At 41.6% G+C, this 13,853-nt stretch overlaps 1 protein-coding gene across 7 annotated transcripts in view; it reads right to left on the bottom strand.

Moving 5' to 3' along the window:
* Positions 1-13,853, bottom strand: part of impdh1b (IMP (inosine 5'-monophosphate) dehydrogenase 1b) — a gene marked incomplete at its 3' end in the record, with an annotated part of 36,658 nt that overhangs the window by 7,736 nt on the left and 15,069 nt on the right. For all 7 annotated transcript variants that reach the window (XR_014600219.1, XR_014600220.1, XR_014600221.1 and 4 more), the window contains 8 exons: positions 11,382-11,430; positions 5,077-5,178; positions 4,395-4,469; positions 3,042-3,248; positions 2,280-2,367; positions 1,471-1,670; positions 980-1,070; positions 335-430 (listed from right to left, as the gene is read on the bottom strand). Coding sequence is in view for 3 of the 7 variants with exons in the window: in XM_084049970.1 (XP_083906096.1) it covers positions 335-430; positions 980-1,070; positions 1,471-1,670; positions 2,280-2,367; positions 3,042-3,248; positions 4,395-4,469; positions 5,077-5,178; positions 11,382-11,430 (908 nt within the window). The remainder of the gene's footprint in view (positions 1-334; positions 431-979; positions 1,071-1,470; positions 1,671-2,279; positions 2,368-3,041; positions 3,249-4,394; positions 4,470-5,076; positions 5,179-11,381; positions 11,431-13,853) is intronic.

Consider the following 13,853-nt stretch of genomic DNA (forward strand, 5'->3'; position numbering starts at 1 on the left):
CGAACATTACAAATGTCAAGGACCCCCTTAGTTTGATACGCATTAGGCCACTTCCTACAAAACAAAAGGTGAGTCAGAGAAGACTAAGGGCAGAGCGCAGAAGAAAATCCTCCTGCTCAAGTCTTCAAATGCAAAAATAGCCAAAGAACTTCATCAGTTGTTCTACCTTTTTTTTGCATTTGAAGACTTGATGGCACATAACATTTAGTCAGTTGTATTGCAGTTGGTAATTTTATGTACTCAAATCAGTTCAGCTCCATTTGTACTCCCTGTGCATAATTCTGTCCAAAGTAAAAGAATGTTGTGTTCATCAGAGCGGATGTCGGGTACCTACCTTCCTGTGTGATGCAGATGGATCCACAGCCCATCCCCACTCTGAGAGCATCGGCACCGGCATCGATCAGGTTCTTGGCCTGGGCCGCTGTAACCACTGCAGACAGGAACAAGCGCACACAAAGGAATTAAAGCGCATGAACCACATGAACCATAGCGTCACCCTACTCTGGGGGGCGAACATTCGAAGGAGAGGAAACATCAAGATATTTGGTGTAAAGGGAAAAAAGGAGGATCATCTCCATCTCACTTGTGCAGTTCAACAAAGCATTTCTGATAACCATGCAGTGACTCAATATTCAATAATTTCACATTTACAATGTGTCTAGTTTAAAAGTTTGTAACAGACTATAGTAATTTGGAGCCTCCATGGAGTATAGGGGAGTCCATCGTGACCAATCGGTAATCTGCAGTGTTTTCACGTCACCTTATGGTATCACCTCAACCCGCTTGGAACCTCAACAGAGGTGATAACAAAGAAGTCAACGTACCAGGTACTTCTAATCTACATCATAGAAAAACTGGTATCACACAGTGGGAAAGCACCATAAAAGGCTTGTCATTTATTATATCGAAAATAAAACAGAAGGAGCAAAACAACCCACTAGTACAAAAAGAAGCACTAGAGGAGAATTCATAAACTCACCATTCCCTCCCACAACTTGCAGTTCTGGGTATTTCTGTTTAATGTAATGAATCATGTTGATCTGATACACCGAGTTGCCTTGTGAAGAGTCCTGGAAAGTCAAAACAACACTGTTAGGAATGAGTGCTCTCAGCAAACTAGGACAAACTAGGACGAGGCAGGAGATTTGGTTTCATTAATATCTTTCATATCCTCATTTGAATGAGGATATCGCAGTAAACAAATGGTCTAACTGAGGGCAAACTGCACTGCTTAGGCTTAAGCACATGGTACAAGTTTAACAAGCTGCTGAAATGTTTTTGTTTTTTTTACATATTGGTGAATATGTATGTTTGTCATCACAAAGATTTTAATTTGAATGCATCAATGCTTCATGGATGTTGTTGTCCAATGCCTGTCAAATGGCATAATGCGTTTTCAGGCGTGGCAGCATGCACAGAGATTCTTTCTGAAACACGGGCAGTTTTCATGAAAAAATAATAATAACCCACCAGTACAACCATGTCCACTCCGCCTTGTACCAGCAGGTCCAGCCTGTACTTGTCGTCCTCTCTGGTTCCGATGGCGGCGCCACACAGCAGCTGTTTGCGGGAGTCTTTGGACGCCAGCGGGTAGTCTCTGTTCTTCTTCAGGTCTGTCCTGGCGATGATGGCCACCAGCTCGTCACTGTCGTTCACAATGGGCAGCTTGCCTGTTCACACACAGAGAGAAAGAGACAACCCTTTGTAATGCACACGCCGTTCCATCGTGTTCATACGCTGAGGGGTTTCCCCACTGCTGTGTGACTGTTTTACAAACCCCAGGCATTTTGCTCTTAAAAAATTGTTACAATACCAATACCAGTATTGGAAAAGCTGCAGATACTGCCTAAAATGCTGGTATCGGTATGTATGTCAGTCTATGCCATTCCAATACCATGTCATTTATCACATGATATTTCATTTACAGTCAATCAATTATTTGGAATTTTTAATGATTCAGTTGATGTTGAACCACTGCATTATACTCCTACTGTACTATTTACATTATTATTTTACTAACTTGTAGCTGCACTTTAACAATAATTAATGTCAATTATACGTATTCCTAAAATCAGTGGTTCTCAAACTTTTGAATTTCAAGGACACCCATAACTCTGAAATGTACAAATAGAACCAAATGGACCCGTAAAGGGAAAAAAATGGTATCAGTACATCTCCATTAAAAAACAAAATGGTGTGTGTATGAGCAAAATGGCTGTCACGTGAATACAGTCAATCCAGGAAGTACATTATGTTTAACGTAGCCGAGCCGCTGCTACCTTTTTTGCTGCGTTGCAGAATGTCATTAGCCTCTTTCAGCGTTACGCCAGCCGTTGCGACCACAAGCTCGTCTCGTTTGGTCATGGCCTGCATGGGACATTAACAACATGTTCAGGATCATCAGCACTTCATAAGAGGTAACATTACAGACTACAAACTTCATATCATTTAAAGTTCTTTTGGGGATATGTTTAAGCCTTAATTTGACATAGATAGTGGAGAGAGACAGGAACTGTGGGGGGGGGGGGGGAGTATAGGAACGACGCAGCAAATGGCCAAGGAATTCAAACCGGAGACTCGCTGATCAGGGTATTTTGTAACCATATGGTATGCAGCACCCTAACCACTTATGTGTGCTCAATACCTTTTACAAGCCTTAACAAGCCTAATGGGCAAAAAAGGAAGTCTCTATAATGCTGTAGTACAGTGGAATAATCTGCTTACAAGTCAGAAATGACATGTTTCACAGAATACGTTTAAAGTGACGACAGAAATTGTTACAAAGTGGCATAGCTTGTTATGACATGGAAAATATCAGCATATTGACATAAAGACATTCCCTTCATTCATGCTTGCCGTGTTGTCTGTTTATCTTGTGATGTAAGTATTAATACTGGAGGACCACAATGGAAATAAGCTCTTGGACATCCTCTGTGATTCTTAATGTATACTGCCAGTGGCAGTGTTATTTTTAAATCAAATTAATTAATGTTATACAATGCACACACACATACAAAAGGTACGCACACACACAAACACACCTCCACCAGAGGTCTGCTGTGGTCCTTCTCAGAGAGGAAGTCGATATCTCTGGAAGTGACGATGCCAACCAGCTTGCTGCCCATCTTGCCCGTCTCGGTGACAGGGATGCCCGAGAAGCCGTGTCGGACCTTGGCTTCGACCACGTCTCCGATGGTGTGGCGCGGACTCATCACCAGGGGATCGGTGATGAAGCCTTGTTCGAACCTCTGGGTGACAGAAGATTAAGCCACGTTAAAAGTCACACAGTGCCAACATTCCTTTCAGTTAAGTCTTTTTGGGGCGCCAGCTCCGCTGTCTTGTTAGAACTGCGTTTCCCAGGATTCAGTTTGAAAAAGAAATCAAGGGAAGTACCGCTCCAGTGCTGCAGGGTTCTAGAGCAGGGGTGGGCCATACTGACTTTGATAAAGTGAGTGAAGGGCCACACATTGGACAGTTGGATTGAAACTTGAAACACATGGTGCTGAATTCTGTTAAAACTGATACATTTGGTAGACATGGCGGACAATACAATAGGGCCAACTATTAGATTGTTTTTATTTTATTGTACTATATCACTTACATTATCAAAAATATTGCATTATATGCGTTATAAATATGGACTCAAGGCAGACCGTTTCACTGTCACATGATAATCATTTAACATTCGAGCACATACGATGTGAACATGGAATGCATTCATTGGAATTAATTTCCCTCAAAACCATTACATAAAATGCTACATTTTAAGATGTAGATTTTTGGTGGATCATTTAGTTTTTCTTTGAGGACTTCGAGGGCCGGATCGAGATGGTCAAAGGGCCAGGTCTGGTCCCTGTGCCGTATGTTGTCCATGTGTGTTCTAGCGTCATGGTTATTTTGGAACACAGCAGTGTGGGTTTATGACAAGGAAGAGCACTACAGACGCACAGTTTGCCTTGAGAGTGTTGGCGGAGAAGTATAGAGAAGGTCAGACGGAGTAACACTGTGTCTTTGTGAACCTAGAAAAACAGGTTCTGAGCCCTTTCTTGTTGTCATAAACGGTATACATTAACTTGAAAATACAAAAATAAATACATTTCCGGTGACTGCTTCATTTTGACGAGAGTCAGGGGCAGACACTCACTCGTGTGAAAAATATACCAGTTAAGCATAATATAAAAAACAACTTTTGTTATAAATAACTTTTTCCCTCTACACAAAATCTCGAAAATAGCCATAGTGGTTACGGAAAAACAACTCACAGCAACGTCTACAGTACATCTTATCCCGTCATTTTGCTTTACGTAAAAATAAGAGAGGGGCAAGAGAAGGAGAGAGCGGTAGAGGGAGAGAGAGAAACAGAGTTATAGAAAGTAACCACAATCTGGTCTCACCTTGACTTTGCGGACCTCGTTGGCTTGGGACTCTGGTGTACAGTTATGATGAATTATACCAATTCCTCCCATCAGCTGCCAAGTAAACAGATAAACAGTTTAGAGCTTGTTTTTCCCCCCTCTTCATTTTCATAGGTATTGTTATCATAGAACAGTTAGGGCTGTCACGATTACAAATTTACGTTGATGATTAAATGTCACTCAAATAATGACGATTAACGATGTAATTGTGTGTTTGGCGTTGAACATTGGAACATATGAATACAATTTTCAGTTTGCCTCAAAAATGTCACAGGGCAGATATGACAAAACTTAAATATACAAAGAAATTATTTTATACATCTAAAAATAGCTGATCTAAAAGCTTGTAAATCTGCCATTTCTGCTTTTTTTACATTTAAAAATATGTGAAAATTTTTCAAAATGGAAACGATTATGGAAACATAATTGTGATTAGTCAATTATGTAAAAACAGTGGTTTCACAGGGCATACTTGAACGTCTTTGAACATCTGGCACTGAATGAGTTAAGTGGTCAGACGGGAGGGTTCAGAGCATGTTTATTTGAAAGATCAATCAATCTGTTGTGTTCCAGCTTGGATCAATGGAACTAACTTTTAAAGAAGAAACACCATGACATGACACACAGGTTGGGAATCGCTGTCATAGAAGCATTGTCTTACCGCCATGGCGATGGCCATTGCCGACTCTGTGACCGTGTCCATGGGCGAGGAGATGAGCGGGGTCTTCAGGGTGATTTTCCTGGTCAGGGCCGAGGTCAGGTCCTGAGAGATTAAAAAAAAGGAGATTGAAGTCCATAAAACATGTTTTATTTTACACATGCAAAGTCATATCTATATTTGTCATCCTTGTAATTTGTTATGTTGTGTAACAATAATATAAGTCTTCAACATTTTTCAGGCCAAGGACCCCCTAGCTGAGAGAGAGAGATGAAGCAGGGAGTGGGACCCCCTCTATATTGTATAGAATTGTGTTTCAGGTTAAACTTTTTTTCTTTTTTTCCCCCCCTCTACACCTATACCTCTTTGCTGAAAATAGCCGATCTACAAGCTCACAACGCCTCGCAGCGCTTGTGTAGATCGGCTATTTTCGGCTAATGTTCCACTTAGCAAAGGAATTCTAGGGTTCAAGTGGTTAATGTAAAAATAAGTTCCTATCACTCATAAAATTGGCAGACCCCCTATAGTAGCTCTGAGGACCCCCTAGGGGTCCCGACTCCCGGACCCCCTGTTGAAGACCCCTGCTGTAATAAAGCATTAACTCTAATCACCAGTGACAGCTTCATCTGTGGTGTACGGAGTTGGAGTTGGTCTATGCTCCAGCTGCTAAGGTCATTATGATCCACTAGAGGGCAGACTAAAGCAACAAACATTGATCTACAGTAATGGATCCAGTCGGTTCCAATTACACTAAAAAAGGGCATGACCTCAAAGTCATGCAGTAGTGGAATAAAAAAAATCTTTTCTTGAGGACACGAAACTAAAGCTCAAAAAAGGGCGGGGGGATTCAGCTATTCCCACAGTGGCGTAAAGTAAGAACATTTACTCAAGTAAATGTTGAGGTATATTTACTTTACTGTTTCTTTACATTTACTTAACATTTTCTAACTTTCTGTACTTTTACTCCACTACACCTTGGAGGCAAATATTGTACTTTTTACTCCACTACAGTTATTATAAAACTTTAGTTACTTTGTAGATTTTGATTATTATTACAAACCATACATTAACCACAGCCATATATATATATATATATATATATATATATATATACACACACACACACAAAATATATGCCCGCTAATGACAGAGTGTCGTGGATAGAAACCCATGAAAAGATCTATTCTCCCCTTATCGGTTTACAACTCAGACGGTGCTGATTCGACTAGCAGACCATCGGCCGGTCGGCGCGGGCACTCGCGCGCGCCTCCTCTGCCTCAAGGTCTGCTGAGTCGGCGCGCCTCTTGGCTAACCGCTTCATTATCCAACCGGTCATAGAATATTTCTCTCATATTATCCATTTTATTGTCAGCGCTCCTAAGCGCAGTTGGTTCCCCTAACGTAGCTTCCTGGTTCCATGTTGAGGGGAACACCTTTTTTTAAAAGATTTGTATACATTGAACTTGTGAAATGGGACGTTGTGCATAATGACTACTTTTACTTTTGGAACTTTAAGTACATTTTGATGACAATACTTTTGTACTTTTACTCACGTCAATTTGAAATACCAGACTTAAGTGTAAGTGATATTTTTTGGTTACGGTTTAAGCGCTATATTCTGATAGTAATCATTGCTATAGAGTGTTTGTTCAGTCACAGGGGTCTCCTTGTCTCTCCAGCTCTTTAATAAACAGAAAATAAATGTTCAGGTAGGCGACACATTTTCAGCCAATCAGGAGAGAGTACCCATTTATCGGCTTAATTTTTTATAGTGTTCCAGTTCCAATTTTGTCTGCTCATTTCTTTGTGTCATCACTTCCAATTTCAGTCGTTTAATCTGTATCCTGTCTGAGTTCTCCATCCTGATTGCATAAAATTGGTATCCTGACCTGAAAATGCATTTCATGTTTAATAAAGAGCTGGAGAGACACTCCTGTTATTTAACAAACACTATATAGCAATGAGTACTATCAGAATATAGAGCTATTTAACATTTATTTTAACCAAAGACCCTACCCTACCTTTAAGTAAAACATGCAAGTACTTCTACCACCACTGGTATCTCAAAGGTAAACTTAACTCATTTGGCCGATTCCCACAACAATACTTGCCACTGGAGAGCTAGGCATGCTGGGGGGAATTAACAGATGTACATGGGAACCTTCGCTCCTTATCTGCCACAGATGTAAACTATAGAGCAGTGGTTCAGTGGAACTTTTTTTATTTCAAGGACCTCCATAAATCTTGAGAGTACAGAAATGTGTACAAATGTGTACACCCTTAGAGTTACAGACCTGTAAGGCAGTAGTTCTCAAACCTTTTCATGTGAAGGACCCCCAAATTGATATATATTTGCCGGCAGACCCCCATCTGAAAATATGTTGTGCCAGGGACCCCCAGAAGGAAAGATTTGTATAAAAAATGTTCGCTTAAAAATAAAAAAGGATTCAACGATTTTCAGATTATTGAAAAATAGCATATCGCCGCGCTATGACCTTGTAGATCTGCTATTGTTGAATAGCCAAAGTATCAAAGGTTGAAGTGGTTAAAATGATCGTGATGCTATGTTAACAAATTCAGCTGGGGAACCTCCCCAAGGACCCCCGAGGGTCCCCGGACACCACTTTGAGAACCATTGCTGTAAGGGTCCCCCTCAAGGAATTCGAGAACCGCTGCTACAGAGGCTGTCTGGGTTTCTCAAGGTCTCATCGAAGGAGGGAAAGGAAGAGACACAGATTCACCATGTCAGTGACTACGATGGCACCAACCTGCCAAATTCTACCGGGAGCAGGACCCCCACCTCGGGAACTCCACCATCCCAAAGAATCTATCACCTCACCTCACCAAGCACATCTCTAACACCTCAACATGTCCCCTATGTACAGGTCTAGACCAGTGGTTCTCAACCTTTTTAGACCGCGACCGCCCCAAAATGATCATATTTGAACTGGGAACCCCCCAAAAATAATCATAATTGAACTGGGAACCCCCCAAAATAATCATAATTAAACTGGGAACCCCCCAAAATAATCGTATTTTAACTGGAGACCCCAAACCCTGACAAACCCTTGGAATTGTAGGAGGACGAGCATTACATTTAGTTGGACTCGGTTCCAGAGATAAATATTGTGAAAATAGCAGATCTACAAGCTCACAACGCCTTGGTAACGTAACTTATGATTACTTTGGGTGAATAATTTTTCAATTGCACACTTGTAGACAACCAAATATTATATCATGATATTGCATTGTGTTTTTTCTATTGACGTAAGCATAACTTTCCCGGTGTTTCAAACTCCTATTTATGGGAGTATGTTGTCTTGCTAGCATGACTTCACCGAACAAAACGTCTCATTTTGTGCGTTCCACGTCGTCGTGCCCGCTTTTTCCATTCGTTAACTTGAACAAACATGGAAGCAGTAGAGTCAGTCATGCCTGAACAGACTTCCTGTCTAGAGGGAAAATAGGACAGCGGAGCTTGGAACTACAGGAGACATCCGAGCCTGTGACAACACGGCAGGACAGAGAGACTTAAGGGCCGTTGACAGTGCATACCAAGCACTAACATTAATGAGAACTATATAGGTCTTTGTCAGCATACTATTTTTATAACTATGTCTTTATAGTTATCGTTATAAATGTAGTGCTGGGGCTGAAATAGCCCCTAACAACGGTCGTCTACATTAACGAGGGAATCCAGCTCGACTCGGCGCAAAATAGGGTGGAGATTAGAGATATCAATTAGATTAAAACCCCTGAGATGGACAAAGCAGAAGAGGGGGGATTTCACCTAATGCCTGAGATTAACTACCGCCGTCCTCTGCAAGAAGGGTGTCGGTGGGGGGGAGAGCAACCGACCAACCAGAGAGAGGAAAACAGCCGGTGGTGGGAGGCCATGTTGATGAAAATAGCATGACCAGTGACCACAGGAGGGGAGACATGATGTTGCTGAGGGTTTAAGCACTTTCAACATGGCGTCCCTATTTTAGGCTCGTTATTCCACGCAAAAATATGTATTCGTCATACGATGAAGTATGTAGGGCAGGGGGTTTTCAACAGGGGGTCCGGGACCCCTAGGGGGTCCACAGAGTTACTACAGGGGGGCCGACAAATCTTTGTGTGATAGGGATTTATTTTCTTACACTAACCACTTGAACCCTAGCATCCCTATTCTGAGTGAACATTAGCCGAAAACAGCTCATAACGCCTCACGCTGCGAGGTGTTGTGAGCTTGTAGATCTGCTATTATCAGCAAAGAGGTTTAGTGTAGAGGGAAAACAAGAGTACAGAGCCAACGGTCACATTAAACCCTCAATACAAAGTATTGAGGGTTTAATGTGTGTTTTCTGAAAACACACATTGACATGAATACACATATATGTAGTGGGGGGGTCCCTGCTTCATCTGTCTCTCAGCTAGGGGGTCCTTGACCTGAAAAACGCTGAAGGCCCCTGATGTAGGGGCTTAAGTGGTTAAGAGGCCAACAAAACTAAATTAAACGATTTCAGTGAAAGCTGCGATTCTAAAAATGAATGTGAGGTGGTTTGTGTACATGTATGTGTACAGACAGACTGTAATGAAGCTTATGATTATGAAGTGACTCAAAGAGGTTGGAGCAGCCATCTGTGAACCCAAATGTCCCTGGTTCGATACCCCGGGCTCCAACTGGCATCATGTTTCAAGTGTCCTTGAGCAAGACACTGAACCACTAGACCGCTCCACATGAGCAGGTTGTGTAACTTGCATGGTTTCCTCCCCCGCTGGTGAGTGAATGGGTGAGTCTTAACCCATTAAAGGGAGACAGATTCTACAAAAGTCTTGTAAATTCTTTCTATATCAGTGGTGCTCAAACTTTTTCATGTCAAGGACCCCCAAAATTGATATGTATGTGGCCACGGACCCCCACCTGAAAATATGTTGTGTCAGGGAGCCCCAGAAGCAAAGGTTTGTGTTAAAAAATATTCGCCTTAAAACAATATATATATATATATATATATATATATTTAAAGATTTGTACACATTTTCAAGATTTATCACAAATGGCAGATGTATAAGCTCAGAGTGTGGCACACTATGTCCACTTGTATATCTGCTATTTTTGAATAGCCAAAGTATGAAATATGGATAAAGGGGTTAAAATGATTGTGATGCTTTATTAACTTAATTTGCTGGGGACCCCCTGGCACCCCCCGCCCCCAGGACCCCTGGGGGTCCCCGGACCCCACTTTGAGAACCAATGATCTAAATAAGCATATTGTCCTAGTTCCCATCCAAAAAGTGGTTCTGATAATAATTCTGAAACTGAACACAGCACTCATGAAAATAGAAGTGGACACTGTCCTTATGTTTAAAGGACAATTTCGCCCGACGGTTTTATTACCTTTCTTACGATGTTCTAATATCCTAGGAGTGGTAGTACAGTACAGAAATTTCAAAACTCCATAACGGATCTGGCGCAGTTAAAAAACCCCGCCTATGGTCCTTGCTCTAAATCGCATATTTTAATAGTTTTTATTTCTATGCACTCCACCGTAAGTCGTGCTTACGGCGCCCGACCGGAAGTGTCGCAAAAGTGCGACTTACGGTGAGGGACATTCAAGACAGACACGTTGCATACTGTTCTAACACTATTAAGTTGAGTGCCAAAAACGTATATATATATATATATATATATATATATATAAAAATCTTTTTATATATATTTATATTCTTCTTTTTTTTCCCCCCACAAGGGGCGTTCTAACGCAACTTAGGAATTATCCTAGGTTCCTTTAAAATGGAATGGACGGATGTGACGTGAGCCCAAAAAACGTAACTTCCGTCCGCTTCAATGATAGGATTAGGAGAAAAAGGTCCATATCTCCATACTTTTTTTACAGTGGTGAAAACATAGCCATTTTCGACGGGCGATCACTCTGCAATGGGGGATCGCGTTAGAAATATTATTGTTCCAGTCGTTAGACGGGACCCTCGGCCATCGCCCAGACATCCTTTGTTCACATCCGGGTCCTCGTGGTGGCTTCTGCAGCTCTAAAATGATCAGCGTACATGGTAAGGAAAGGTTAAAAAACCTCTGGGACTCGATTTGTTAACATCAGACTCTTCCAAAAAAACAAAAAAAACTACTAAAATACGTGATTTAGAGCAAGGACGGGGCGGGGGGTTTTAACTGTGGCGGACCCGTTATGGAGTGGAATTTCTCTACTGTACCACTCCTCCTAGGATATCATAACATCTTAAGAAAAGAAATAAAACCGTCGGGCGAAATTCCTCCGTCCTTATCCCTCCTCGGACATGGAAACACTCACCACTTCGTCGGAGGTAAAGTCGATGAAGCCGGGCAGGATCAGGAAATCACTGAAAGACAAAAACGCAGTGGAAGGTCAGAGATCACTGCTCAAAAGGTTTACCAGCACCTGGCGTTGTAACAAAACAAAGTCAATTGTGTCATTTAATAAAGAAATAGTAATACAGGCCCCCCTTTAGTTGCTATTGGGGTCTTTGTTACAGTACATCTGCACACATTAGAAATGTTTCCTCTGCCTTCTATTCTCCATTCTCTGTCCTAACTATTACGTGCCATTAATACAGGGCCCGGGGAGAAGTTCAACTTCAACACAGACCGGGCAGACCGGGGGGTGAACCGGCAACGTTCCATTTCCCCCTCTAAACCCCTACTACAGCTAAGGCCACCTTGCGTCAATATTTGCAATGACACCATGCTGTTCTTTCTTTCTTTAAACACAGGCTAAAATGACAGTCTGGGACATAGGCAAACCACACTGTGATCAACTGACAACGTTATCCGAGGACAAAGCCGTGAAAGTATTTAAACTAAACTAGAATCTGTATGAGCCTTACATTGTTGGCTTGGCAACCAAAAGGTTATCGTCGTCGCATTAGCGTTACGCAATCATGGGATGTTAATAATTGATGGACACCTGGCAACAGATGCAGAAATGTAGGCTAAATGGATAAGAGGAGTGGAAAGGTTCAAAACGAAAATCATAATTTTCCTATGAATGGTTGAAAGCTCACCCTGATATCCAACAACCTTTTTGTGTAGTTTAGTACTGCCAACTAATCATTGTGTTTCCCGCACTATCTGTACCGAGTGAACCTCTGACATATAGACCTACTGCACATATAAATGGAGCTGCTACCTTTAAACACATTTGAAATCTGAGCCTTTTTGTATACCATTTTAAATAGTCTTGGGAAAAATTCTGCCAATCATCCCAAAAGTGACAGCCTAATCTTGAAAGATTAGTAGCAATCTCTACAGCAAAACAGACTCGTGTGAGTTCTGATGGATTGTGTAATAAGCTGATTTTCAGTCAAGTTCTGCAAGATCTGCGGATGTGTGCCGACACAAAAGTGAGGAGACCAAATAAACTGTTTAACTGCAATATCTTATACCGTACTTTCCCTCTGTATATACTGTATTTTGACATTACAAATCAAGTCAACAGCTTCATTTAGGCCTGGGCTTTGCAGCCCGAAAACGACGATTTTTCTAAAATCCCGATTCACAAGATGCAAGGAAAATAAAACTATAACAAAAAAGGTTAGCTGAGAGCCTGGAGACACATCCTGATGGGGTTACGATAATGGCCTGTGCTCCTGGGAGGATTGTTCAGCTCTCTCTGGCTGTTTAAACAAGAGCAGCGCTACAACAGGAGGCAGCATGAGAGCTAGACGGAGGCATGATGTGTGCGCGTCACACTGGCAGCTGTATGTGTCTGGTGGTTTGGCAGATGGGCGAGAAAACAGACAGGGGGGAGAGAGTGAGAGAGCGAGAGAGAAGATAAAGAGGAGTGAATAAGGAGGGCTTTGTACGTCACCGGATGGGTGGGTGTGAGGTGGTGGTGGTGGTGGTGGTGGTGGGGTGTGGGCTGGCTGGAAAAGAACAAGTTAAGTAATGTGGCCTAGCCGCTCTAAAATTTACCACAAAAGCCGAAGCGTCCTGCTTACACATTTTTCACACGTTTCTTTTATTATCAACATAACATAAGTTATATGTATTATAAGTATTTTATGTTGTTTTTCTTGTCCTTTCCATTTAATTATCCGGTATTATCCCTTACCTTGTTTATGGTATATTGATGTTGTTAGCAAAGTCTATGCAGAATATACACGCTTGTACCTGTACAAGTTAGTGACAAATAAAACTTATTCTTCAAGTGTTTAACCTGACGTCCCCATTTTGGCCATGCCATTATTATAGTAAAAAAAAAAAGCAGCTCTACTAGCTCACGACGCATCGCGATGTGACATGTGTACTTGTAGATCGGCTATTTTTGCTAAATAGGGCTTAAATAGATAGCTCACCCAAAAAAATACCTTTTTTAGATCGATAAGTCACCACATGGAGACTTGAATTCATAAAAAAGGTATTTTTTATTTTTTGCCGCATTCCTAAGGAAATATTATGACCAGCAGACCGGTAGGCAGCCGTTCCGATAAGAGACACAAAGGAGACTGTGTCTCCTACCGGAACCGCTGCCGATCATCAAATTATTGGCTTAGGAATGCGGCAAAACCAAATATCCATGAATTCAAGTCTCCATGGGGTGACTAATCAATGGGGAAAAAGGTAATTTTGGGGGTGAACTATCCCTTTAAGTGGTTCATTTAACATAGATTAGTGTAAAAAAAAAAAATCACACCCAGTGTGAAGTGGGCGGTGTGGTCACAGTGGTCATCACAGTTGGTGATTCACTTAAACAACCCATAAATGTGTTTTTTTAAGTGCACAGTCCTATTTATAGGACTTCACA

The sequence above is a fragment of the Gymnoscopelus microlampas genome, assembly GCF_963454915.1.
Source record: "Gymnoscopelus microlampas genome assembly, chromosome: 23".
Taxonomy (NCBI): domain Eukaryota; kingdom Metazoa; phylum Chordata; class Actinopteri; order Myctophiformes; family Myctophidae; genus Gymnoscopelus; species Gymnoscopelus microlampas.